General features: G+C 41.2%; 1 protein-coding gene across 1 annotated transcript in view; it reads left to right on the top strand.

The window, feature by feature from the left end:
• myo6a (myosin VIa) overlaps nucleotides 1–26,354 on the top strand; it is a 52,972-nt gene that overhangs the window by 1,364 nt on the left and 25,254 nt on the right. The window contains exons 2-14 of the mRNA XM_030770354.1: nucleotides 9,888–10,020; nucleotides 12,770–12,839; nucleotides 13,030–13,103; nucleotides 14,196–14,325; nucleotides 14,444–14,549; nucleotides 14,861–14,916; nucleotides 15,004–15,101; nucleotides 15,758–15,922; nucleotides 18,108–18,188; nucleotides 19,574–19,582; nucleotides 21,121–21,301; nucleotides 22,689–22,833; nucleotides 25,560–25,717. Coding sequence (XP_030626214.1) covers nucleotides 9,904–10,020; nucleotides 12,770–12,839; nucleotides 13,030–13,103; nucleotides 14,196–14,325; nucleotides 14,444–14,549; nucleotides 14,861–14,916; nucleotides 15,004–15,101; nucleotides 15,758–15,922; nucleotides 18,108–18,188; nucleotides 19,574–19,582; nucleotides 21,121–21,301; nucleotides 22,689–22,833; nucleotides 25,560–25,717 — 1,390 coding nt within the window. The 5' untranslated portion in view covers nucleotides 9,888–9,903. The remainder of the gene's footprint in view (nucleotides 1–9,887; nucleotides 10,021–12,769; nucleotides 12,840–13,029; nucleotides 13,104–14,195; nucleotides 14,326–14,443; nucleotides 14,550–14,860; nucleotides 14,917–15,003; nucleotides 15,102–15,757; nucleotides 15,923–18,107; nucleotides 18,189–19,573; nucleotides 19,583–21,120; nucleotides 21,302–22,688; nucleotides 22,834–25,559; nucleotides 25,718–26,354) is intronic.

Genomic DNA, 26,354 nt, shown 5'->3' with positions numbered 1-26,354 from the left:
CAGTAACTCTGCCCAGAAATAGACATCAGAACTTGCAGGACCATATTTCGGAGGGGATGGGAGAATTTGTTTCCTTTTGCGACTCATTTTTGCAGTTGCCATTATGAGATGTGCCCTAAAGAGCGGGCTGTAGCCCGTGCACTCTCTTTTCAGTATGATGAACAGTGTTAAATATCAGCAGCTGTGTACTGTGACATGTCGGCAGGTTTAGTTGTCTTTGCTGCTTCTCAAGCCGGCTTTATGAGGTTTGGTCTTAATCCGGGTTGTAAAACGCGTCCGGCGGAGGACTGCTGATAAAGTTGTTATAATTGCCCAAAAGTTTGTATGGTGCTCTAAGAAGCTTGTGCTTCACTTATTGAATTATGATGTAGGAAAAACATGCGAATATGGTTTTTCATGTAGTGTTGTTAAATATATGCTTGGTACTGTCTCATATGAGGTTGTATGATATCAGGATTGATTGTGCTTCCAATACTCATTTGTGTCTTTAATGTTAAGACTGTGATGAAGACATTGTGCTCTATTTGATGACACGTCATAGATGCATGACCTTTACACCCTTGGTTTTCTCTGTGTCATAGTAGGAATTGGTATAAGCAGGGCAGTGTTTCCCTCTTCTCGTGATATAGGCTGTTTATAGCCGTAGATCCTGGTCAAATATGCTTTCTCTCTTCTTCATAAAGGTCAAGGGTCGTTATCTCTCCACACATGCTCTAACAGAAAAATGCAGAAGTGTTGGAGGGAGAGCCATACAAACTCAATATCGTTTCATGCATTTTTAGCAAAGCTTTAGTACTTCATCTTTAGTTTAATTTAACGCTCATTAAAGGCATGACAAAATATTTCTCCAGTGTTAATTGAGCTCTGTGTAAAATAATCTAACACCAAAGTAGATGTTTGGAACAGATACTCACACTCCAGCTCTCTCTATACGACCAGTGTTGGAGTTATATCAGATGTAAAAAAAATCAGATTGGATATTCATTTTTATGCCTAATACATAAAAAGGTAACGTCATAGTTGGCCACTTCATTTACAGAACAATTATATCATTGTCTTTCAAGACAGATGGAGACAGTAAGTAAAGAACAGGCAGGACTCAGCGTGTTACCTGTAAAATTGTAATGCATACAGTGCTTTGTCAGCTCCAAGACAGTGCAGTGTGTTCATGAGTATAAGTGATAATGATTTGCTGATGTACAGATTTATCCTATTTGTGACATCGTTATTTGTTGGATCATTCTAGGGTGGAGCTTGTATGAAATCTGTTCCCCCAGAGTTTGAAACCGGCCCATTTACTTCATGGCGTCAAATCTAAACATTGCAGTGGCTGTTGCTTCAGATCTTATCTCCAAACCCATTACATAAAAAGCCTCTCTGCCAAAGCTGTTTTAAAAAGAAGATTCACAGCTTAAGTAACGTTAACAGCCCCTTTATCCTGAACAACAACTGCATATATTCTGAGGTTTTATGTAGAATTTATTGCACGTCATTCGAATGTCATTGTGCTGCGAGCTTTGGGCTAATGCGTGAAACAAGTTGTAAAGAGTAAGGTCCAATAGTAAAACATGTCTGGGTAGAGTTTTTCTTCTCCTAATAGTGTTCTGTTTCAGTCATTCCTGATGCTTAGTCATGTGCTTTATGCATTGTGCATTTCTTAAGTTTGTTGTTATATTATACTACATGATTCTTATCATTTAATTGGATGAAAAATAAAAATATATTTTGGGTCACAATTAAGCACCTTTAACTTATTGATTTGGTATTATTATACATGTCAGTAAAACATCATCAAAAGTACTGTTTAGCTTTGCTTTATTTGAACAAATCTTAAAGTAACTCAGCATAGACAAGATAGCCCTAAACAGTTCACAAAATTTGCAAGTAATGAAAAATATAACCTTCATGGTGGTTGTTGACTGTTGGGCCAAAAGTATATGGCATTGAAAAAGAGAATGTTTAGGCCTGAAGCATATGGCAGATATGTGCTCAGACGCATCAAGTTTTCCTTTTACTGTGCTTTGTCAGTTTGGACTAGAGCTTTGTCAGTTTGGACTAGAGCAAAAACCCATCTATTTTTGCCATGGACCATCTGACAGAAGTGAGTCTACTTTTGTGTGTCTCATGCTGTGTGTGTCTCACACTGTGTGTATGAGAGCCTTTGTACTCCCTGAGTGTGTTATCCTCTCAGTTTTGTGGCTGCAGGCGTGTTTCCGGCGCTTTCCATCCCCACTATCTCTCGGAGGCTAGAGGGAATGAAACCGTGGGAATGCCTCTTGAACCTCCTCTCCCTAAGTGGTCTTCCTGAACACTTACACCACAGCGTCCCATAATTTCTTGTGACTTTGGAAAGAATGGGGCCTCCCTGGTCTGGAGCCGCAAAATAATCACTATCAATGAAGAACAAACAAACCAATCTCAAAGTGCGGAGATTAGTTCATGCCCACTAGATAATATTGTGCACCCCTGCACAGGCAAGCTGACAGAACAGGGCTAGCTCCTGCAAATGTGGGAGGGAGTTGAGACTGAACAGAGAACACAAAGCCTGTCATCGTGGGTGCCAATGTTTTTCTCTCAGGAAACTGGTTCTTTTTCTGAAGGCAGCCTTTAATGATTTCTGTTAAAGATCTCTTTGTAATGTCTGTGTTTTATCTTTGAAGTGTCTGTTTTCAAACTGACATTTACAGTGTGTTTTGTGATCAAGACCACACTTTAGGAGTATGAATTGATCTGGTTAAATCATTATTTAATGAAGAAACTTCTCCCCATGGTACCAAACTGAATTTCTTTGTGTTCTTCACCCCATTCTTGGGAATTACTGGTAACAGTTTCCTTGGGCTGTAGTTTGTCTTATGGGTGCATCATAAAATTTGGAAGCGCCTTGCTACTTATTAACATACTTAGCAACTGTGTCACACACTAGTTAGAAACCCTTTATGGATGTTAGAGTTTGACCCGTGGAATGCAATGCTTGTCAATCTTTAAGCTGTGTAAAACATGATTGGTGAGGCCTGTAGTTAGTCATTGTAGTCAAATCTTTGCTGACATCATCGAAAGTGAAAACTCAGAGCTGAGTGTTCATATGGCGGAGAGCGAAATGGCCACTGTGGATTTCCTGGTTTCTTAAAAAGACATTAAACATTGTTAACCGCTTCCTCATACGTAACACATTGGACTTTAGAAGATATGTTTTAAGGTGTGGCTAGGTGTAACATAAAATCATTATATTGTTAACCATAACGTGTTCTAGCTAGTCAGGCTAGAGACACACTGTGGTGCCCTGATCTCTCCCTTTGAGAGAACGTTTAAAATGGGAGTACGCCCATATCATTGCGGTTTAGGTCACTCTGATAGCGGTGGAACTCCACCTTATTTTGTATCCATGGTGAAAGCTACACCTCATTCCTCATGCTCGTGTTATTACTAATTAGATCAGTCCATGAATGAGCCCGTTTCATACTCCTCCTCTGTTTACAGCTTTATCAATGTCCATACTCCTCTCTCATATTGACTTGTTCACTGACCTTATAGATATTATTAAGTAAGCTATATTTAGTGCCAAAAATAGCATGTAGGTACATACATGTTTATACCAGTATGGACATGTTTATACCAGTAAGGATTGTCACAGGAAGAAAAGAGGAGATAAATTAAGTGGAGAGAGAAGCATTATTCGAAAAATCTGTATAGCTCAGGTTTTCCAGTAAAAGAAAACTGAGTTTTGACCGCAGGGCCATTTCTATTGAACATATTTCCTTTAAACATTTAAGATAGCTTTTTAACTCATTATCACTAAACATATCACTGAGTTTTGTATTCAGCAAACACTTGTTATCACGTGACCTTGCCTCACCACGACAGTGAGCTCTCAGTCTACTGCCAGTCTCAACAATCCCTGTTTGTCCGACTGGGAAAGAAGAGTGGGCTCAGTTCAACATAACTCACAAGCCATTCAAATGGTGCACTGTGAAGTTTCTTGGGCTGGCAAACAGTCTCCTTTCTATAATAGGCTTATGGCCTTTTCTCCTTATTAACAGAGACATCATTATTGAAAGCGGTTTAATGCTTACCTCAAAGGTCAAATCATTTGGTGAGATTCAGCATACTGTCTATATAACAGGGTCTTTAAACCTGTACTGCTTTAGCCTCCAGTTGTTAGCTTTTCTTGCACTCTGTGTGAGCTCCCGGGGTGGGGGGGGGGGGGGGGGGGGTTAGTGGTGAGATTGGAATCATAAGTCCATCAGTAGTTGGAGAGAAGAGAAATGGGAGCGCGCTTATAAAACTGAGCAACGCTAGAGCTTGGAATTCAGAAGCTCGATATCCATTCATGCTGAAATTCACCAATTGGAGCGTATTTATTTATTTTCTGAAAGTAGGCCTAGATGGTTAGCCAGCTAACATCTGTAGTACAGTCTTTCTCTAACTCTGTTGTCAGGATTTTTCCATTTGGTCTGTTTGTCTCACAATCCAATGCTTCATTGACCGTCGATCTGTTTTGTAACCGACTTCGTTAAATGCAGTCAGACATAATGAGAACGTGATCGTTGTTAGCTGGCTTACCCAGCGGGTCTACTCTGTGAGAGTCCATTCCAGGGTGCGCTGAATGTCTTTTTATGGTCAGTAGTGTAGTAATGGTGTGCCACTTGAAACATGAGCACATATTGTAAGGGGCCTTTTCACTTCATGGGAGAATTGCTTTACCTGTTGTCATTACAAAAGTGCACCACCTGCATTTGGTTAGTGCCGAGATACACCTATTGCTTTGTGTAGTATTGTTGTGTGCAGAAAAAAGTCAGTCAGCTTAAAAATTGATGTAGAAGACGAGTTGGTTTTAGAATGAGTTATCATTGTTCACCCTGTCTTCTGTTCCGTAGAGGTTTCCTTTCGTTTGAAGGCATTCTTCCTTTTGAAGACAACAAAGAGGCCTTTAGCATCACAAAGGCTAGTGTTTTTCTTCATCGATTTCAAGGGTGTCACAGAAGTAACTTTGTATTATTATCATTCACCGCTTTTTAAAGAAGAATTGTATGTTAACAGAATAAAGGTTTTGGAATATTGCTCAAAGTCAGTATGCTCTTACCATTGGTCTATCTGATAGTACTCACTGTGAACATTTGCATATTTAAATGATGATAGAGACAGTAAGCAAATAGCTGAACTCTTGCTTACACAAGTGGGGTTTGTTTTAGCTGGAGCATTGGGTTTCGTACATGCATAGTACTCCTCCTCGTATATTTGAAATCCGTTTCCTTACATTTTCAAACTGAGGCTTTGGATTGGATTACGTCTTTGTTTCCATGAAGTCTACCAGTGCAGGACTTTGATGAAATTTAAAGTAAACAGCTTCAGGGTGTGCCCAGAGTGGAAACGCATTTTCCTCCCGACTAAGTCTTTCCTTGCCTTGGAAGTTGTTCTTTGGTCGGTTGTTCGTGTGAATACCCTGTGTTCATTTTGTGACCCGACCTTAAACTCTTACAATACCTGAGTGCTCCATGAGGGAGCAGACGGTCAAGTCTGAGTGTTCCTCTCAGTGACAGATTCAACTGAACGGTCTTTTTCAGTTCCTCAGTGTACCTGCCCTTGCTTTAGGTCCCATCTGTCTTGCACCACGTATTACAACCTAATTCCCTGAGTGTGATACTTAATTATCTTTATTCTGTTGTTCTTTAAGTGTAATTGGGCCCATGAGAGGGCCAGACAATTTAATATATGATGGAAATCTTACTGATGGGTTCAGGTGTTGCCACACAAACACTTAAGAATGTTTTTAAGTGATCATGTACTAGCAGTTGATAATTTGCTTTATTTATTTCTGACAGCTTTGTCACAAAGTGAGCTGAAGACTATTACATATGTTAAGTCACCAATTCTTCTGGTAGTATTAGGTTAGCCATGCAAACAAGTGATCCAAAATGTGTGGTAAAGCAAACCTGCACACACCTTTTTTGTAATGTGCTATTGTTCATGGATTTAATAACATATTCTTCTCTGCTTACCATTAAGTCACACATAAGAATCGGCTCCCCGTTCCCTGAACCTTGTTCTACCACTATTGTGTATTTTTAGTTTAGTGTGATTTTCACGTGGTCATGCTGGTTTTATTCTCAGGTACTGTTTGTACGGTTCCAGTGAAGAGTTGTTACTCTCTGATTGACAGCATGTGAGAGTCACAGCAAACGGCTCATCGTGAGTCAGCTAGTATTCTCACCATTTATTAAAGCCAGAGTGTATAAATCAACGCATAAATCTGTCCTGCTAGCCTGACTAGGGGGCGGAGAGAGCTCAGCCAAATGTGAAATCCTCACTATTAAGATTGTGTGTGTGTGTGTACTTGTGTGTGTGTGTATGCTGTGTTTTTTTGTGTGTATGCTCAGCTGTTAATACTGACCACAGTTTGCCATTGATTGCTGTAAAAGCAGCACAGACATGGTTGCTTGATCATTTTCCTTGTCTAGTATGATGATTTTCCTGATTCTTCTTTAATTAATAAAAACGTGTGAACATTTGATTATACTCATTCAATTTTGCTTTTCATGTCAGATGTTTACATCATTTCTAAATGATCTTGCCCTCCCACTGTAATTCCATTATTCACACGGTCACCAGCTGTAGCACTGCCACCTGTAATTCGACCATTGAGATAACTGCCTTTGTGTTAGTGCATGAATGTGTTGTGTTAACCAGGACTCACTCCATACTGAAGTCCTGATATGTCCTCTACTGTGTTTGAACATTTTTCACTGTTCAGAGTAATGTCAGAGAACTTCCAACAGTTTGCTCTCGATACAATCACGTCCTATCTTGTTGTTTTCTGCAGGACAACTCGTTTCTCCAGGCAATTTTACATTAAAAAAATCAACGCTCTGTGGTTCGTATAAAGCATGACTGAGCGGTGCACGGTACCTCTGAATTTGGAAATCATTCTACGGGTGTATTCTCCCCTATGTCAAGTTAGGGAAATTTGTCCTTTGGATTTAACCCGTCCGAAATACTTAGGAGCAGTGAGCAGCCCCGTACAACATCGGTGGACCAACTCTGCTTCTAAGGCCGATGCCCTGGTCGCTGGCATTGGAAGGAGCATTTGAGCATGTAGCTCCACACCACCATGCCTGTAACTGTGGAAAACATCTGTACCAGTCCTATCATCCTGTTTAAAGGCTCTAAAAATGGTTAAATTGTACTGTCTCACTATAGTTATTACTCAGAAATGAGGCTAGCTCAGATGTGATTTGATTTGATTTATGCTTGACCAGTCTTCCTTAGATGCTCGCATATAAATATGCCATAACGGTCTATCTGGGTTAATCTGATAAGCGGTAGGCTTAGGTATCTCTTCTGGTTATCAAGGAACTTAAATTATATTTAGGACTGTATCCTGATTTTGCTTCCTGGATCAAACAGCAAGCATTTTAAAAAGATTCTATCCATGAGTTTTAGGATAAGTTTTGGCTTTATGTTTTAGCTGAACATGAAGTATCGGCTCTAGAATTAGCTTTAAGGAAAACTTTTGCAAGGCAAGTTCAAATCCTAAGTGCTTTAGACATCAGTTTAAGTTGAGTGTGGCTGTTTTAAACTGATGTTATAGTTGAAGTATTGCTAAGATTACATGCTCAAACAGGTTACACTTAAGATTCCATTGTTCATACTCATATATGATCAGAATTGCCTTCCTTCAGGGACACTACCGGTTTTACAGTGTCATATGAAATACCTCGGGAAATGACATTTGCTTAGACTCACTCAAGTAGAGCTCAGTAAATTTTACAGCCCTTGCAGTAATTTACCCTTGATCTTTGGAAAGTTAGATTTGTTTTAAACTCTAACGATAATAGCAAAGGTGCCAAGATTTAAAAAAACAAACAAACAAACAAAAACAACTTCTGTAAGGTTTTGCCAGTTTAAGCTCGTGTCTCATGTCTAATAAAAGCTAAATTTATACCAAGATGTTTTTTCTTTATGAGTGAAAGTACACACTGCGCTCACAAAATGTATGTATTTGTAGGCCTTGTCAGACAAGCTCTGTTTAAACTGGATTGACAGGGTTTGTGCGCTTAATTAGCTTGTTTTACATTGAGTGTTCAGACGTTAACTGAAGGCTAAATTGTGATCTGTGTGTCAGTCTTTCCTTTTCTCTTCAAATAAAGAGTTTATGAATAGAGGTACTTTACCTGACACAACCTCCTCCACAATACAACAAGTATGCTACTCTCTCTGCATTCAGTGAAACAACACTGGAAGGTCATGTTGGCAGAAACCCACAAAAGTGCACTTCTATAATAGGTAGCAGCAGTGCTGGCTGCTATAGTTTGACTGAGCTCATTTTACTGTAGGAACAAGTGATGTAGTAAAAAAGTGTTTTTTTTTCCCCCAGAGGACAGTGAGTTCTGGAGATATTTTAATAAGGATTAGAATGGCTTTCTGCCGATTTAAAGAGAATGGGAAGCTTGTTGTGAAAAGCGTTTCTCAAAGCACATCCTGAATAATTGATAATTGACTATTGAAAGTCTCTGTTGATCTCAGACTGTGATCTGGGACATTGCCAAAAGGAGTGCCTTGTGTCTTGGGCTTGGCTACAGTGCCTCAACATGGACATTTTAAGTTTAGAAAATTCACCAGCCAGCCAATCCCAGCTGGCTCAGGTAAAGATGCTGCAAGGGCTCATTTTAGCTCTCATAGCATCTTTGCTTACCAAAAGTATGTTTGCTTTTATCCTCGTTTGAGTAAAGCTTGTTTGTACCAACCAAATCAAATTCTTTTAAAACCGTGTTTGTGTGTGCGAGTGTATGTGTGTGTGTGTGTTTGGGTGTATGGGTTCATCACATGAGAGCAACTTTTAAAAAGAATCATTTAAATCATCTCATTGTTTAGCCTGTTCTCTTTTCTTTTTCATGTTGATTCGTTTCTGGAGAACCTCGTTTGTGACCCAGGATGGTGGTTGCTTTGGTTTGACTGTTGTTGGTTGTTTTAGAGCGCTCACAGCACAGTGAAGCCTCATAAAAGATGGCAGCTCATTCTCCGGTAAATTTAGTTCAGCACTGTAACAAGATCAGCTGCTCTTTCTCCTCCATAATGAGGTAATAAAGGCCCTCAGTGGTTTGTAGGACTACTCTGGGGAATGGAGTAAGCGCGAGGGTCTGATGCTTCAGTCATTTGTTCTGAAGATCAGGTGCATGCTTACACACTTGCTGTCATTACATAAGTCCCGAACAACTCTTGAAACCGTGAGTGCACTTTTTGAATGGTTCACAATAAAACCATTACCTAGGTCTGCATGCTTGACATATGTAATTCCTTCTCAATAGCACCTGTTAACATATCACACCATTTATAAAAGTGTCTTTTTTTTAACTTCAGTTCTTATAATATGGTGTTATAAGGTGATGAAATCTATATAAAAATCTATATAAATACTCTATAAATAGAATAGAAATTTTATTCAGCAGCTAGCACAGAATTAGTAATCTAAAGCACAGAATGTCAAAGCAGAAAAAGCAACTGAGAATGTAATCCAGTAATCCACGTTTTGGATTAAATTGCATTGTTTTAAAGACGTGTATTCTACCTCTGCTTATTATTTATTCGATTTTATTTCGCTCATAGTCTGTTTTGAATTATTAGCAATATTTAAGGTAGACAGTTTGACTTTGCATATGATTGGCAGTAATGCTACACTTTTTGTCTGGGTCAAAATTTTAGTGTCCCGTTTGAGCAGTCTGTTACTTGTCTGACAAACAATGAGCTGAGCTAGCTGAGATGTTGGTGGTTTAAACCTCCAAAAGAGTGTATGATGTGTCCATCCTGTTGTAACCTTCCATTGACATCATCTCAGTTACGCGTGAACAGCAGGCCTGATCAGCGCCCTCACTTCTGCTTTCTCTGTCCCATAGTCTACAGGCCTGTGTCATGGAGGATGGGAAGCCAGTGTGGGCCCCACACCCAACCGACGGGTTCCAACTGGGGACCATTGTGGACATTGGAACGGACAGCCTAACCATCGAGCCCCTCAAACAGAAAGGGAAGGTGGGTTGGAATTTCTCAGTTTATCTCTGTATCTGTAGAGCATCTATGGCAGACTGAATTCTCTGACTAACACCTGGGTACTTGAAAATGCGTTGCGTAAGTAGAGCATATATGATATCAGTGCAACCTCTCTCTCTTTTTTTTTTTTCTTTTTCCTTTTTTTTTTTTCCAAATGGACTTACCCATTGGATTTATCCATTACATTTCTTTTGCATACTGTTTTTAATCATCCAGCCCAGTGCAGTATTGCCAGAATTGTGTCTCTATGGCAACTGGCTTATAAATGTGGTCACAAGAAAGGCAAAGATGTCATCCTTCAAAGATCCTCCTCCACAGATCTTTCTTTTAGCACTGGGCTGTTACATCTGGTCTGTAAACTGTGTGGTCGTGTCTGTGGCTTGAGTGGCCTGCAGCTGGAGACCTCTGAGTATGTATTCAGTATATATGTTTCTGTGTTTGTGTGAGCTATTGCGTCTGCTCCATGTGATCTTCAGAGACGGATGTGTCTCGAGTGGGCAGCGTCTAGGGGTCTGACTGGCACAATGTGTTGTCTGTTCCCCGGGTAATCGGTTTGTGCCAGCATACACTGGTCACCCTCATCAGCCTGAGACATGCACTGGCAGCAGCCAGAGGGGTTTGAGAGAGAGAGAGAGAGAGAGAGAGAGAGAGGGAGGTCAGTGCATGACACCATGTCATCTCTCTGTGGCACAATGGCCCACTCTGTGCCTGTAGCAGTCATTCATGGTAAGGCTGGCTTTTGCTGTTTTCCTTTACACTCTCAGACAGGCCAAGGAAGGGAGGAGTTCACAGGGAAAGAGTTGTGTCATATTCTCAATGTCGCTTCGCAAAGCTTTGTGCTATGGAATCCCGCCAGTCATAATCCAGAATGTGGGATATGCCAGCACAAGACAGAATTGAAGTACGTCACCATCAGAAACCCCAGACGTCTCCTCCGCGGGGCCTTGGGGATATTGAATAGTTGAAGAAATGCCTGAGTCTTTGAAACTGTTGCAAAGCTGTAAAACCAGTGGAAACTTGACCCACATACTCAAAAGAACCACCTGACACTGAAATACTGTATTTTAGCCCGTGCCCTGTTCTCCCTGGCGGCTTGTGCTATATTGCGGCAGTTTTACTTTAGCGACGGACACGACTTGGCCGATTATTGCCTCATTCTGATGCTGGATATTGAATGTTTGCTGTTCGCGTCGATCACCTTTCCCAGCAGTGTTGGAATGCTTTGAAATTTGACGACCCGTCCGTTCTTTGAGCTCCTAAAACCCCAATATGGCACAAGTCTTGACTAGGTCATTCCCATGGTAGCAGACTCCAAATCAGAAACATGTGACTTTGTGTGGTTGTAGTGTGAGAAAGTAACTTTTTAAATGATTTTGCAGGTCGTCTTGTACGCTTGCAGCATATTTGGTTGCGCGGTTTCCAACTCAGAGCTCATATGCCTTGCAAATGAAGTCTTTTTTTTCCCATTTTAGGGAAGGTGTATCACAAACACAAAACACCACAATGTCCTCACATTATCTTCAGTGCCCACGCACTGAATTTGAATCTGTATGTTTGCTAAGATCTTCAAAAAAATTCAAGTTCTTTTCGAGCTGTTGTAGATATTTGATTCATATTTGTCTTTGAGGATGAGGAGTACTCTGGTATTTTAAAGATGATGACAGAACATCTGGGGGGTATAGTCTAGATTTTGTTGGGCTTGTTGCCAGACCTCTGGACATTACTAGGACTTAGTGCTATCTGTGTGGTGACTACCAGCAGGGAACCTTCTCAGACCTAGTGTGTGGTGTCCTGATCTTCAGCCTCCAGACAGTGTCTTTATGAGGCTCTGAGGGGCAGTAGCTGTTCCTGTGGAACGTTATGACAACGGTTGCCAGGCAGCACCTGAGATTGCAACAGAAATGGCCATTATATATTTTGAGGCATGCTGAAACTTTCTTTGCCCTCTCTGCGTATAGCCCCAACACTCTGGTACTGACTTTCTCCTGCATCTGTGCTGCTCACAAGGGGTGTGTGTGTGTATGTGTGTGTGTGTGTGTGTAAATTATGCATTAGACTGCTCTCGGGCTGTGACTGTACAGCGTTACGACTCAGATTCTGCAAAGCTTATGCCGCTGTCTGTCACTTCAACAGAAGGCCTTCAGCTCCCGTTTCCTATGCCTTGCAAATAATTCAGGAGCAGTGATGTTTCTGGCACTGTCCCTGACGCTGTGCTGCTTTCAGCCTAACCAGCGTGAAACACGTGCATTTTCCACATTCTCCATCAGTTCTGCCTGAAAATTTCAAAACAACAGACATTTTTATTGTGAAACTGTCAGGCAAGATGCAAGAGGCAAGATCTGTGCTTTTGTAGATGTGGTCTAACCGCAGTTTCCATGTCTTGTGGTAGATTTGGTGGGTAAAGATTAGATTTGACCTTTTGAAGTGAGATATTCTTAATGCATTTAGTTTCTCTTGTGCTAAAGAGTCCAGCATAAGGATTCATAACCACAAATATAAATACATCAGGACTCTACAGAGCATTAAGGAACATGTGATTTCATAAATTCTTTATGTTGCACTTACATTTATATACCTCTGAGCTCAGGAGAGTGCAGAAAAATAAATGGAGAATGTAATCAAAAACAATCCCAATTTGTAAACCTTTCATTAAATGGAATGTTTCCATTGTGATGTGTTTCGCTTGTAATTACACAACGGAATTATACAACTGTATTTTCATTTCTTCTAGACTTTTTTGGCACCCGTCAACCAAGTGTTTCCTGCTGAAGATGACATTAACAAACATGTGGAAGACAACTGTGAGTGTCAACACATTATTTTCTAATCCTTTTGTTTTCTGCCCTCATGGGTGAATAGATTTCTTTATATATCCCCTCTTAATGCAAATAGAACTTAAACCTGTGAATGTTTCATCAGACCATCCGTTTACACTTTGATTGATCCTGTATGCTAGACCATATGTAACGTCTTCTGTTTTGATTCTCGCAGGCTCTTTGATGTACTTGAATGAAGCGACTCTTCTAAATAACATCCGTGTGCGCTACAGCAAAGATAAAATTTATGTAAGTGCTGAAAACACGCAGCCCCTCAACCGAAAACACTTTCATCCGATGACTGCGAGCATGCGTCACGGCTCCCCTATAAGACATTTCCACATTCAGGACATGACAACAATCGTTGTTTCAGCCCCTGCCCTCACTTCAGTTTCTGTGGGTTTATGTCCTGTTCCTTGTCAGCCCCCCCCCCTCCTTTTTTCTTTTCTTTTTTTTGGTCTTTTATGTGCTGGGCTGTGACGGCTCTGCCCATTGTCTCTGTGAGCTTTCTTTTCCCTGCTGGGATGGGTGCCCAGCTTTTCCATCAGAACACCCCCCCCCCCCCCCCCAGCGCTTCCCCTCCCGCTTTCTCTCTGTCTCTCTCTCTCTCCCTTCAGCGACTGTTATTATCTCCCTGGGCGTGTTCTCCTGTTTCCCCACTGAAGTTAATTAGGACCTTTGAGGTAACACAGCCATGCTCTCTTTGCATTGCCCCCCTAGGGTGTTCATACCAGCTGGTGAAAGGACTAAGGTGATGTAGTGAAAGGAAGGAAACAATACATTTCTTCCAGGTGCCACCTAGTGGTCATATTGTTGCACTGCAACAATTATTTGAGATGCTGTTAAAAGACAATATAACAATAGAAGTCAGTTTAGAGCACTGGGATGGTTCAATGAATCAGAAGTCCATTCTATTTTCCCCACCTACATCCTGAAGGAGTTCCTCAAAGGATGCCTAGAAACGAATAAACATGCGCCATCATTTCCGGTGTCGAGAAGAGTTATCCTGCTCACTACAGTACAAATGACTGCTTGACAAAAGTGACACAAGCGTTGTGCAACTCTGTTAATACATTATCTCCTTAAGCACATGTGACCCTTGAATTCTGCACTCCCATTCTCTGACTCTGACCTCCAGGTCTGAAAACATCTTCGCTGTCTTTTTCTGACATTCATTTCAGTCGTACGTACAAATGTCAAACTTCATACTGATTCCAGTGTGAGCCAAACCTGTGTCACAGCTGTGACCTGACAGAGAAAGCTCTATGGCACTATCACACAATCACCTCTTATCCTGTAGTTCATTAATCAGGAGATGAATTATGTTTCTGTGTCCGTCAGACTTACGTGGCCAACATCCTGATTGCTGTAAATCCGTACTATGACATCCCAAAGCTCTACGCCCCAGAAACCATCCAGCAGTACCGGGGCAAGTCCCTGGGCACCCTGCCCCCTCACGTCTATGCTATCGGTGAGTCTCCGAGTTTTGCTTCAATCTAAGTTTGGATCTGGACCACGAAAGATGACGACACGTCAAAAATCGAACGAGACCTCCCTGCGAGTCACGTCTGCCTTTTTTTTTTCGGTAGCGGATAAAGCGTACCGTGACATGAAGGTCCTGAAAATGAGCCAGTCCATCGTTGTGTCTGGAGAATCAGGGGCTGGAAAGACTGAGAACACCAAGTTTGTCCTCCGGTAAAGACATGCAAATTCACACGGCGCCTGTCCATGGGCCTCACACATGGTGCTTTACACATCCCTGCATGGCTTATTCACTGGCAGCAGACACAATGTGTTCATTCTGTAATGTCGAAACTTTTAAGAATGAAGTGCCAAGGACAGTGTGCCTTTTTTCGCTGTAGTGTTGTCAAGAAATGAGAAATGTATATATTGCAGTGTAACTCAGCTCTGAGAAGAATGTTTAAAGATATTGTTTTAGGTTATTTCACCCTGCGCTATGCTGTATACTGTATATTTACTGTGCATTTCCAATTCTTCTTATACAGGTACTTAACCACATCTTATGGAACAGGTCAAGATATTGATGAAAGAATAGTTGAAGGTACGGTTGATCTTGGACATTTTGTAAACGCCAATAGTTTAAATGTGGACTTTTTTCAGGTTTAGTCACTGTTACTTTGAATTACAGCTAATCCACTGCTGGAAGCCTTTGGAAACGCAAAGACCGTCCGCAATAACAACAGCAGCCGTTTTGGGAAGTTTGTAGAAATCCACTTTAATGAAAAGGTACACTCAGTGGTCTGGTTGCATTTAGTGGAATTCAGCCCAGTTATTAATGCTAGGAGTAGTGTGGCTGTTACTTTGAATCTGTTTAGATATATTGGCTTTGTTTTTTTTTGTTTTCTTTTTAATGTGACCCCTTAAAGATACATTGAGATAATCATTTATTACAATATTAATAGTAAATTATATTTTTGGGGGGAAAAAGTTAAATGGAAAATGGAAAAAGAAAAGGTAAATGGAAAAAGGGTGGATGTGTGTTGTAGTGAAATTAATGAACGCCTAAGTGGAGCATGAGTTAAACTAAGGCTGAAGGATGCTGTGTATGTGATGGGACGTTTTAATGAAATGCAGTATATTAAAGACTCATTTATTTACAGTGTGCCCTGTTTCAGAGCCTAAAACTTGTGAGATGCAACATGAGCTTAATTGTTTGTACAGTGATGTTTTTGTAGGGATGCATGATTGAACAGCTTCCTCTTAATAGAGGGCATTGAGGAGATGTGTGTGTTAATGGTGAACTGGGTTGCTTACAGAAGACTGTGTTGATTATGGGCTTCTTCCTTTGCAGAGTGCAGTAGTATTAGGGTGTGTTAATAATGGACTGTTAACAGGATGTAGGGCTGCAGATATTGACTATTGACTTTGAATTGTATCAACAGAATGCAGTGGTAGGAGGATTTGTGTCTCATTACCTACTGGAAAAGTCCAGGATCTGCCGGCAGAGCCAAGAGGAGCGTAATTACCACATCTTTTACCGGCTGTGTGCTGGTGCGTCCGAAGACATCCGGCAGAAATTCCACCTCAGTTCTCCAGATTCATTCAGAGTGAGTGGACATCCCGCAAGGCTATTAACAAACACTTCTCATAACCACAACCACAGCTTTCCAAACCTTGTCCGAAACCAAATTCAACAACTTTCACTCAGAAACACTGAGATAAGAACTTGGTTTTGGGAAACATCTGTATCGTTGCTAGCATGGATAATTGGGTAGTATCTTATTTCATTACAGTAAGATGTAGTTTTCAAGAGCTGCTTGCTAAATGTGTGTTTAGTTCAGGTGCCAAGGTCTTGTCGGGTGAAATGCTGCATCATTTCAGGTTGTACACATTATTATTTGTTTACTTGTAATAGCCACTAGGTGGCAGACTTAAATCTCTCTGAAGAGCCCCCTCTTACCCAAGGTAGACTCGCGGTTGCCGAAAACTATTGCAGTGTTGTTAGGGAAACTGTTCCTGCATTGATTTTGCAGAATTCTCTCTGTCTCTCTTAATTTAGCTTGAAGAAAATAAGCATCTTTCTTTTGAGACTTTACGAATGCTGTGGCGTGCAATGAAGGAGCCACTCCAATTTCCACAGTCTTATTTTCCCTGCTGTCCTAGTGGTCAATATCAGTTCTGAGAAGTAGGAGGTGACAGAACCCTGCTGATCTCAGTGTTCTGTGAAGTATCAGTTATGGTAATCTTCAGAGTTAAGACTACACGACCTTGAATACCCTGACTACAAACTGAAAAGGGAATAGGAGAGGTACAGTTGTTAGGCTGCCGTGTAGCACTGGAGTTATGTGCCCTCAGGCAGTCATTCTCACTCAGTGTAACACATTGATTAGAGCTTATAAACAAAGGGATTATGTATAATGTTATTGTTTTTGTTTTTTTGTTTTTTTAATATCTGGTGTCATTTTCAAGGATATCACATTCTGTGTTGTTTATTGACATGACGAAAGGGGGAAAAACAGCTGTAAAGTGTTCTAAAATATGAGAATAAGGCAATGAGATGTTATGATTTCACTAAAACAGACAGAGCCAGTCTGCTTCTCTGCTCTGCTCACTTGTGCCTCACAGGAATTTTAAATTGAACATCAGAGAACAACACGAGCTTGATGAGTTAAGGTGGATTTTGTCATCATCCGTTTCACTGTTTATCACTGTGATGGTGACAACAGAGTTCCACAGACATTTGTCTTCGGTCTCTTCAGTAATCGTGAACGTGACTGTAGGGTTCTCTCTGCTCTCACTCATATTCCACCGAGCCATATTCTGCTCTTCACAGAGACATGGATGTGATCATTGAGACAGATATTACACTTGTGTCATGAATTGCCACTTAGTGAGACTCTCTAATGAATCGAGATGGCATTGTAATAATGATGAGTCAGGGTGAAGTTAGTGTGAGATCCAAATTGCTGCAAAGCAAAATTCAACACCAGTACTCCGTCTTCTTCTCCCACCTGTCCATAAAATATATGAATCGGCTGCTCCATAGTATAGCCTTCCGGTACTTTCTGTCCTCTCCTCTCCTCTTCTCTCTCTCTCTCTCTCTCTCTCCTCCTCTCTCTCTCTCTCTCTCTTTTTCTTTCTTTCTTCTCTCTCCGGACTCACTATACCTATGTCATACTATATTGTTGATCTGAGGTGAGCTTTTCACAAGCCGACTTAGTAATTAAAGTCTTGATTTCATTCCTCCCTTGTTTCCTTTGTCCAGTGTTTTATTACCTCACTCTCACCTGGGAGGTATACATCTCACCCATCATTGGGCTCTATCTCTCTGGTGGCAAGTGTGGAAGCAGCCTCCAAAAAGCTATTAAAACTTACACAAAGTAATTATAGAGCAGCAGAGCAGTAGAAATTGCTTGTTTCCTATCAGTTGCTATAAATTCTCACTTAGAACAATGTTTAACATTATCTAAATTGAGAGAAACAGTGGAGTAGAATGCCGAAAGTGTTGGAAGGCTTTCGGGTGTACAGACTCCGTTAGACCGCAAATCTTTGGCCAAATAATTCAGTTGGAAACAAGGTTAGCACAGAAGTGCTCTGTAACATTGCTAGTGTTAGATAAATGTGAACATTTTTAATTTAATGAATTATCTTGTGGAAACATTGGATTGTAATGTTCTCTCTCTGTCTCATTGACTCTGTAAGTGTTTCTTAAGTGCATTTGTTTTATGATTTGTTAGCTAATTAACCATGGATTGAATGTGTCCTAATGGATTTTTCCGCCTCTTCATATAGTATCTGAGCGGAGGGTGTACCCGCTACTTCGCCTCTAAGGACACAGACAAACAGATTCTCCAGAACCGCAAGAGTCCTGAGGTATGCTTCTCTCACATTCTCACATATGTTCATCATAATCCATATGGTACAGAGGCTAACTTAGGGCAGTTCATTGGGAACCACTTCAGCGGCTTCAACTTCAACTTGTTCACTGCCTTAGATGGATAAGTTACTTTCTAACGTGCTGCCAGTGTCTCATTGTGGTCATGTCGTGCTATAACTTTCTGTATCTCACAAGCCACTCTCCTCAGTCTTGTGACCCCCCCAACACTGCCATTGTTCTTCGTGGCATTTTTCATTTATAGTTGCATAACTAACAACGCAGGATCTTCCGCTCTGATCTCAAAGAACAATTCTTTTCTTTTGCTTGCCTACAAGACTTTTTTTTTTTTTTAAAGTTTTGAGTTAAGAATAAGTTTGGAAGTATTATTCTGTAAATAAAAAAAAAAAGTGTTTCCCAAATGCGCTTTGGTTTCAAAGTTTGAGACTTCCTTTGACGACATAAAGTATTCAAGAACTTCAAGCTCACTTGCACGTTGCTTTTTAGGAGCTACTGTTGTTCTTTTCCACCCTAAACTAAGCTTTCTGTGAGCTGATATTTAGTCTGCAAAGAGTTTGCTTAGAAAGTTCTTTTATGAACTTTTTTTTTTTTTGAAAAAAGTTCTCGCGGGTGGAAAGTCCATTTGCCTTTAAGGTGTATTAACTTTTATGGTTTTTATGGTGGCAAGTGTTTAATTATTTGACAGAAACTGGTAAAAGGGATGAGAATAAAAGATAAAATGAATGAACAAATTCAATATCCCAATGTGATTCTGACTATTCTGAGGAAATATCATTGCAGATGTCTTCTAAGAATCATGTCATCAATTATTATGATCCTACACTGCTCGTGTTTTTCCCCTTTATACAAAAAAATGAGTGTTTCACTGAATTGTGAGTTTGGTCTGAGGAATCCAGTTAGATGTGGACGTTCTTATGACAAATGCCCATGTTTATGAATGTGTGAGTTTGTTGGCTAATTTTTAAGCCGCGTGCCGGGTGTACCTTGGCCTTGTGTGTTTCTCATGAGCGATTTTGTTTTCGTGGTCATGAGAAGACTCCGCTGATCAAGCTTCATCCATATTTCATATTTCACTGTTGTTCTGCCTTGTAGGTTATTAAGGTGCTTATTAAACATATGTCTGTGCTCATATTATGACATAACTGTTGTTTTAACTCTTTGTGACCTGTACATGATCTGACCTACTGCATTACGATTGATTTATGCATGATTTCTTCATACTCATCATCATCATCATCAGGAATCTCCATCCTCTGCATGACTGTTAACACTCTGCCATTTTTCTCATAATCACCCAGCACCTCACAACATATTAATCACTGTTATGTGTCTCTTTGTGTAACCTCTTCTCTATAAAATACAGGACGATAAGGTGATTATACATTTAATCGGGAGTGATTTTTTTTTTTTTGGTGTTTGATCTGTCAAAATTATCAGCTAACCACACCTGGGTCAAAGAAATGTTTAAAGGACTTGAATGAATGTCTGCATCCTATTTCCCTTATGCTTCCTTTTCTCGTCCCCTTGAGCGCAGAGGTCTGTCACCAGAGTAAATCATCTGAGGTGAAAATAGGCCGCTTTCCAATTGTCCAGAAAAGGGGGCAAAGAGAGGATGTTATTTAGAAATCTGGCTACATGGCCAGAGATTCAAGTGCTTGAAATGCATATTTGACCCAAGTATGGTTGATACATAACGCCCGCTTCTGTAGAGTGAGTTGGGATTCAGTGCCTCTTAATTTCCTTGGGTACTGGTTTTGTATCTTTTTTGTATCTGCAGTCTAGGGGTTGTAGTCAAGATTTTCTTTAAATCTTTTTTTTTTTTTTTTTTAAGTCCTTTGTGTGGTTTAGAATGTCACAGTACAATAGTATAACCAGCTCTAAGGGAATCAGCTAGCCCAAGACATGACCTCCAGATTCAAAAGCATAGCTTCATTTTGCATGCAGTCACTGGGAGACCCGGTGAAAGGCCAGTCTGTACCCACAGCACTGATAAAGTAGCTCCTATGTTGACTCCTATGTTCCTTTTAGACATTAGGACCTCCATGTAATGTACACTGCTGATTTTATCCTCAACGGTGTCACCAATATGAATCATTCATTGACTAATTTGCAAATGTTCTTTAAAAAAAAAAGGGGGCGCTAATCACCTTGGGTCATTTGATTTTCTATAGAGAAGAAACACTCTTACACAGCAGCATTCCGCACCTGTTCAAATTGTTTGGGTACATTTCTAAATAGATATCGAAAAGAAGTGTACCAACAAAATATATTTTTTTTAAAGAAAATGTACAAAATATGGCTTAAATCGTATATCTGACGTAAGCAAAAAGCACACATCAGAATGGTTCCTGTTGTGTTAGAAGCTGATATTTTTCAACCTTCAGATCCGCAGAGTGCTTCTGTACTGTTGTGCTGTCACATATCTCTTGAGTGCTCTCTTCAACCTGTTTGCTCTTTTCGCCTTATCTTCATGTTGCAGCTGCAAACGTGTTGGTATTTATTTACAGACCAAGGACACGTTCCCTTTGAACTTGTTTTCTGTTGAGCATTTAGTCACAAACCTAAAAATGAGACATGAATGTGAAGGCACAGACCACATTCTCAAACTTCATATTTATTAATTAAACGTTCTGATAGACTGTTGTTTGTTTTTTTTCGTGTTCGTGTGTGTATGTGTGTGTGTGTGCGCGCGGACGCGTGTGTGAGTGTGTTTGTGTGTGAAAAAGAGAGATGGAGACAGATAGAGAAATATGCTTGTTTTGTTCTTCTTGTCTCTCTTTCTGGTGGTGGGATTTCCTTTTCAGCTTTTTATCTCCGAGCCTTCTCTTTGACACAATGGCGGTGCTATTTTTACTTTACTTTTGTAAAGATATACTCGACCTTACTTCTGTTATCTCTGTGCTTGATCAGCACCTAAAGGCAGGACCACTGAAGGACCCTCTGCTGGATGACCAGGGCGACTTCAATCGGATGTGTGGGGCCATGAAGAAGATAGGCCTGGACGACACCGAAAAGTTAGACTTGTTCCGGGTGGTTGCAGGAGTCCTTCACCTGGGCAACGTTAACTTTGAGGAGGCAGGGAGCACCTCAGGTAAACACTGAAATGTGTGAAGAAGAGAGTCAGACACAGAACAAACATGTAGGAGGGGCGTAAATATCTTCCCGCCTGGAATGACTTTAAGTGAGTCGAATTGTCGGCTACGGACCAATGCAGCCTCATTGTTTGTGTATGAGGAAGTCATCTTTCTTACTGTCCACTCTTACAAATGCAGTCCTGCTTTGTCTCAGTGTAGACGGTGCCTGTGTCTGCCCATCCGCAGGAAGCACTATCAGCAAGTCATCCATCACTTTAATCTCTCACTCCTTTCAATGTCTCTCTCTCTCTCTCTCTCTCTCTCTCTCTTTCCCTCTCCTTCTTTTCCTGTTGTCAATGAGAGAGGGGGCCTTGTTTGTTCAAACACCAAATTCCAAAACACATCGTGAAACACACAGGACAACACAAAATTTTAATTGCATTCTTGATGCAGGTTTGTAGAATTTTCAAGGTTATACAAGCGTACTATTAAACTGATTTACACTCCCACTCTCAGACACTAGATAATAATTGTGTGCTTTCATCCATGCCTTAGGCGAGCTTATTTAAATTTAAAATGACCTATCTTTAACCAACATTGCTTTACACACTTCCTTTTGTGACATAAAAGGAAATGCTTGTAAAAGCCTTGTTTGACCCCATTACTCAAAACAGCATGGCCCTGTTTTTACCAGAACCTTTTGCCACTCATTCAACTTCACATGGTCACAGGTTGATCAATAAACGTATAATTCACTCTTCATTAGTCTTACCATTAGTTCTGCATGTGCTAAGAAGGTCATTCTGAGGTAATGATCTTGGTGTATGTTACGCATAAGTGCATATATCCATGCTGCAGTTCTAGAGTGACTAGACTGTGAGGAAAGTCAGTGTGTGTGAATGAAGCCTCCACAGAAGCGGTGTCCTGTGTGGGGTGGCCCGTCTGGTGAACCCTGCCCTATCCCTGCAGGAGATGAAGAGAGCTCTGTTCAAATATAGGCAGTGATGGAGTGCAGCCCTTCAGGATTAATGAAGCTCGTTTTCTTAAGGAAATGGATCTCACAAAGAGGTCAAGCCTCAACCATACATCATATCCTGTTTATCTCAGTTATAACCAGGACAGGCTGAACTGAGGGACTCGTTAGGTGTTTACACTGTTTTCTCTTGTTTATGTTATGCGCGGTACACTTCATAAATAACTGTGATTGAGATATATTTTAATGTGAAATCTGTGAGAGAGACTCTGTTCCACTGTGTAACATCACATCCTTGTTGAGGTGTTGCAGCCTATGTTGACTGACACTGCAACAGATATTCTTTTGTTGACACGTGCTTTCTCTTTTTGACGGTATGTGTGTTTGTTGTGTGTGTGTGTTTGTTGTGTGTATGTTGTGTGTTGTGTCAGGTGGCTGCACCATTAAAAACCAGTCCAGTCAGACGCTTGAGTACTGCGCTGAGTTGCTTGGCTTGGATGAAGAAGACCTTCGTGTAAGCCTCACCACTAGGGTCATGCAGACAACAGCAGGGGGCGCCAAAGGCACAGCCATCAAGTAAGCACACAAGACGCGCAAGGGACATCAGCGCTAAGCTCTCTGTTCATTAAGAGGTGTTGACAAAGGCAAGGAACACGCTAATTGGCTTTGTGTGTTTTTGTGACTCACCGACCGGCGTACTTCTGTTTCATGTCACTAATGTGTTACCGTTTGATATATCCGGATTTAAGAGGCGCCGACGGGATAGGCGCCACTTGGTCCTTTCCTTCTCTCTCAACTCCTCGGTGAATGGGCCTTGTCTGATAACTACACCGCCGGATTAAGTATTTAGAAAACTAAATCCATGTGTCAGATATGCCCCTCTGTCAATGAGCCCATTCAGAAGATTACTGGAGTAGCAGAGGGCATAATGTAAGGGCTTGCCTATCGCTCATACCAGCTGTGTAAACGTGCAGCCATTACTCTCTGACTCTCACTGCATTGCTCGTCCCAGTTATCTGTCTGGAGTTCACTGTCTGTGCGTCTGTGTGTTGTTGGAACAGTTGGGGCTATGACTGAATATTAGAATAGTAGTGTGTATGTGTCTACCGCAGACGGGAGGCTAGAGCGACCGTAACGTAACCATACAGCAGGTTTTTCTACCCGCTGACGAGTCATGTGCTTGGTCTGCGCACCTCTGAGCCTAGACGCTGGAACATGAAAAGACGGAAGATTGTATGAGTAAGCCGGGGGAGTGGAAGGGGGTTCACTTCAACGAAAATAAAATGCTTTAAACAACAAGAAAATGGCAGCGTGGCATTTCCCTTTTTAAAAGTCTGCTCACCTGCCAACTGTTCAGGACGTGGATGAACCTGCCTAATGCATGCTATTGTTTCAGCCACCTGTTGGCCTGTCACTCCTCATCTGAATGCCAAGCTGCTTGCCGCAATTGCCAGTCCTCCCACGCTCATGTTTCCCCCCCCCCTCGATTTTGTCAAAAGAAATAGTAGCAAATCGGATAAATGTCTGAGCTTTTCAAGTTTACCGTCCAGGAACCTCTTCACGTCAGTGGGGTTTGAGGTGGCTGGAGACTGTACGGTAAAACCAGGATCTGTTTGTTTGTGCGGCATGTTGTAACATAAAAAGTGAGCGGTTAATCATGAAGATAGTAAAGTGGCTAAGTGTCTTATGAAGGCCAGCCAGGATTTGAACTCGTCTCTTTCAACTTAATCGGTCTATTTTTAAGGCTTACATAAGGGGGGAAAAGCAAGGCTAAACTGTCTGTTTTGGGGCAGGCTTTAGGCATTTAGATTGGAGAGGGAGAAAGTATGCTGCTAGTTATTTCAACCTTGTAGGTTTAGTTCAATGAGGAAATGCATTTAGAGCACAGGTGTTCACTGCAGAACATCCCCTGACCCTCACATTATCAATTTTTTTCTCTATTGCTGTCTCTCTCACACACACCCACACACACACAAACTCGCTCTCTCTCTCTCTCTCTTTCCCCCCCCTCTCTCTCACACACACCCACACATAAACTCTCTCTCCTCTTTCTCTCTCTCCCCCTCCCTCTCTCCCTCTCTCCCTCTAACACACACACGCGCCCACACACACACACACACACACACACACACATAGCAGAGAAAGGTTGTGTTCATGGCCTCCTCTGAGTACTGTACGAAACTTTAATTCCTCCACGTCTTTGAACTGGGTTTAAATATCGCATGAAGTGAAATGATTGACAGAGCATCAGGTCAAACACTAATATTATCAAAGAAATCTGAGCACATTATATCTTTTAGCTTTCAAATGCTTGGACCTCTACGGTTAAATATTGTAAACGAGTACTCTGAGTTTGTGTGTTTCTGTATGTATGTGCGTGCGTGCGAGTGTGTGTGTGTGTGTGTGTGTGTGTGTGTGTGTGTGTGTGCGCGTGCGTGTGTGTGAGAGTGAAAGTTTGCGTATCTGTGTGTGTGAGCGTTTGTATGTGTATATGTGTGTGTGTATGTGAGTTTTGCAGGCTGGGTCATGTTTGAGGGTAGGGAATGAAACATTAACAGCCTGTTGAACCTACTCAGGCATGCTGACTGTAGTGGAGAGCAGGGATCAGACTGCTCTGGGCAGGATACCAACAGTAAAAACTATCCTCAGTTCAAACTCCATCTGAAACTTGATTTATGTGGTCTCAGCTGATCATGGTCGTTAAGAATTTGGGCATAGCATTCTAGGTAGAGATGACAGCTCAGCTCATGCCAGGGTGAGTGCGAGTGTGAGTGTGTGTTTATGAGTAAAAGTGTGTCTTTATGTTGAAACACTGTACTATAAATTCACTGTACACTGGGTAATAAAAGGTGGGAAAGTTTTGTTGCCTTGTGTAATCTTAAAGAGGCATTGCATTGGAGCAGTAGTTTGCCGTAGAGCAGTTGAGAGTGCTAGCTGTCATTACATTCAGTCATTCTTGCCTAATTGAGAGGTAATTATTATAGCGGAGAGCTGAAAAGATGTTTTACAATCAGCTACTGGATCAACCCTTCAGGTGATGTAATGCCTCTCTGTCTTGGCTTTTCGCCACACTGTTTTCTTTGGCAAGTCTGGAACATTCTTGTGTACAGTCAGAATTTTATGTGTCCTCAAAGCTATCAGCAGGCTCTGTTACACCTCTCCTCCACCAACTAAAATGAGTTGTCACACACACACACACACACAATTCCTGAAATGTTTGTCTTACATTCAGGAGTGCTGAGGCATATCATAGTAATGTTCTGTGCTCATGATTTTCCTGCTGTTCTGCTCTGCTTTCCCAGGGTTCCTCTGAAAGTGGAACAGGCGAATAACGCTCGCGATGCCATGGCTAAGGCTGTCTACAGCCGCCTGTTTGACCACGTGGTCAGCAGGGTCAATCAGTGCTTCCCATTCGACTCCTCTGCTAACTTCATCGGGGTGCTAGATATCGCTGGCTTTGGTAAGTATCCTCACTGCTGGGTGGAAGACAACATAAAGACAGACACAGGTGGTTCCCAGACAGTAATTGTTGGTTGTTGGTTTTTTGATAATACATCAAGACTACTTTCTCCCTAGGATCTCTTTGATCATGTTGTTTCTCCATAAGTATTTCATCGTTTCTTCTGGGCTGGTTTATATTGTGGGTGAAGTAGAATGCAGTCTCCACATTGTGAAATGAAGGAGTATGAAATGAAAGAATCCGTTGGTGTTCTGGTGTTGGAAATGTCTTGGTGTTAAAGAGCATAACCTTTTTTATTTTTTTTTACCCACAAGAATTATACAAAAAATGAACAGCAGAAAAAGACAAAGACCATTTAGAGCACTTTTAGGCCATCCTATTCTTCTGAAATGAGCTTCCTTGTTTCTCCTGTAGTTTTTTTTTTTTTTCGTTCTTTGCATCCTTGCCCCTCACTCAGTGCCTAAGCTGCATTGATCGGTTTGGTTCAGGCTTTAAGCAGTGGTTGTTTGGAAAAGTCGTCCTAAAAGTTGGCAGACATATTAGCCTTTCAGCGCTGAAATTGCCTACTCCTGTTTTAGATGGAGACACTCAGATGCTCTGCAGGCACTAAAAGCACTTTGGATAAGCTTTTATTCTC

Source organism: Chanos chanos, chromosome 4 (assembly GCF_902362185.1).
Source record: "Chanos chanos chromosome 4, fChaCha1.1, whole genome shotgun sequence".
NCBI lineage: Eukaryota > Metazoa > Chordata > Actinopteri > Gonorynchiformes > Chanidae > Chanos > Chanos chanos.
The sequence above is the reverse complement of the archived record's forward strand: the minus strand, read 5'-3'. Positions and strand labels throughout refer to the sequence as shown.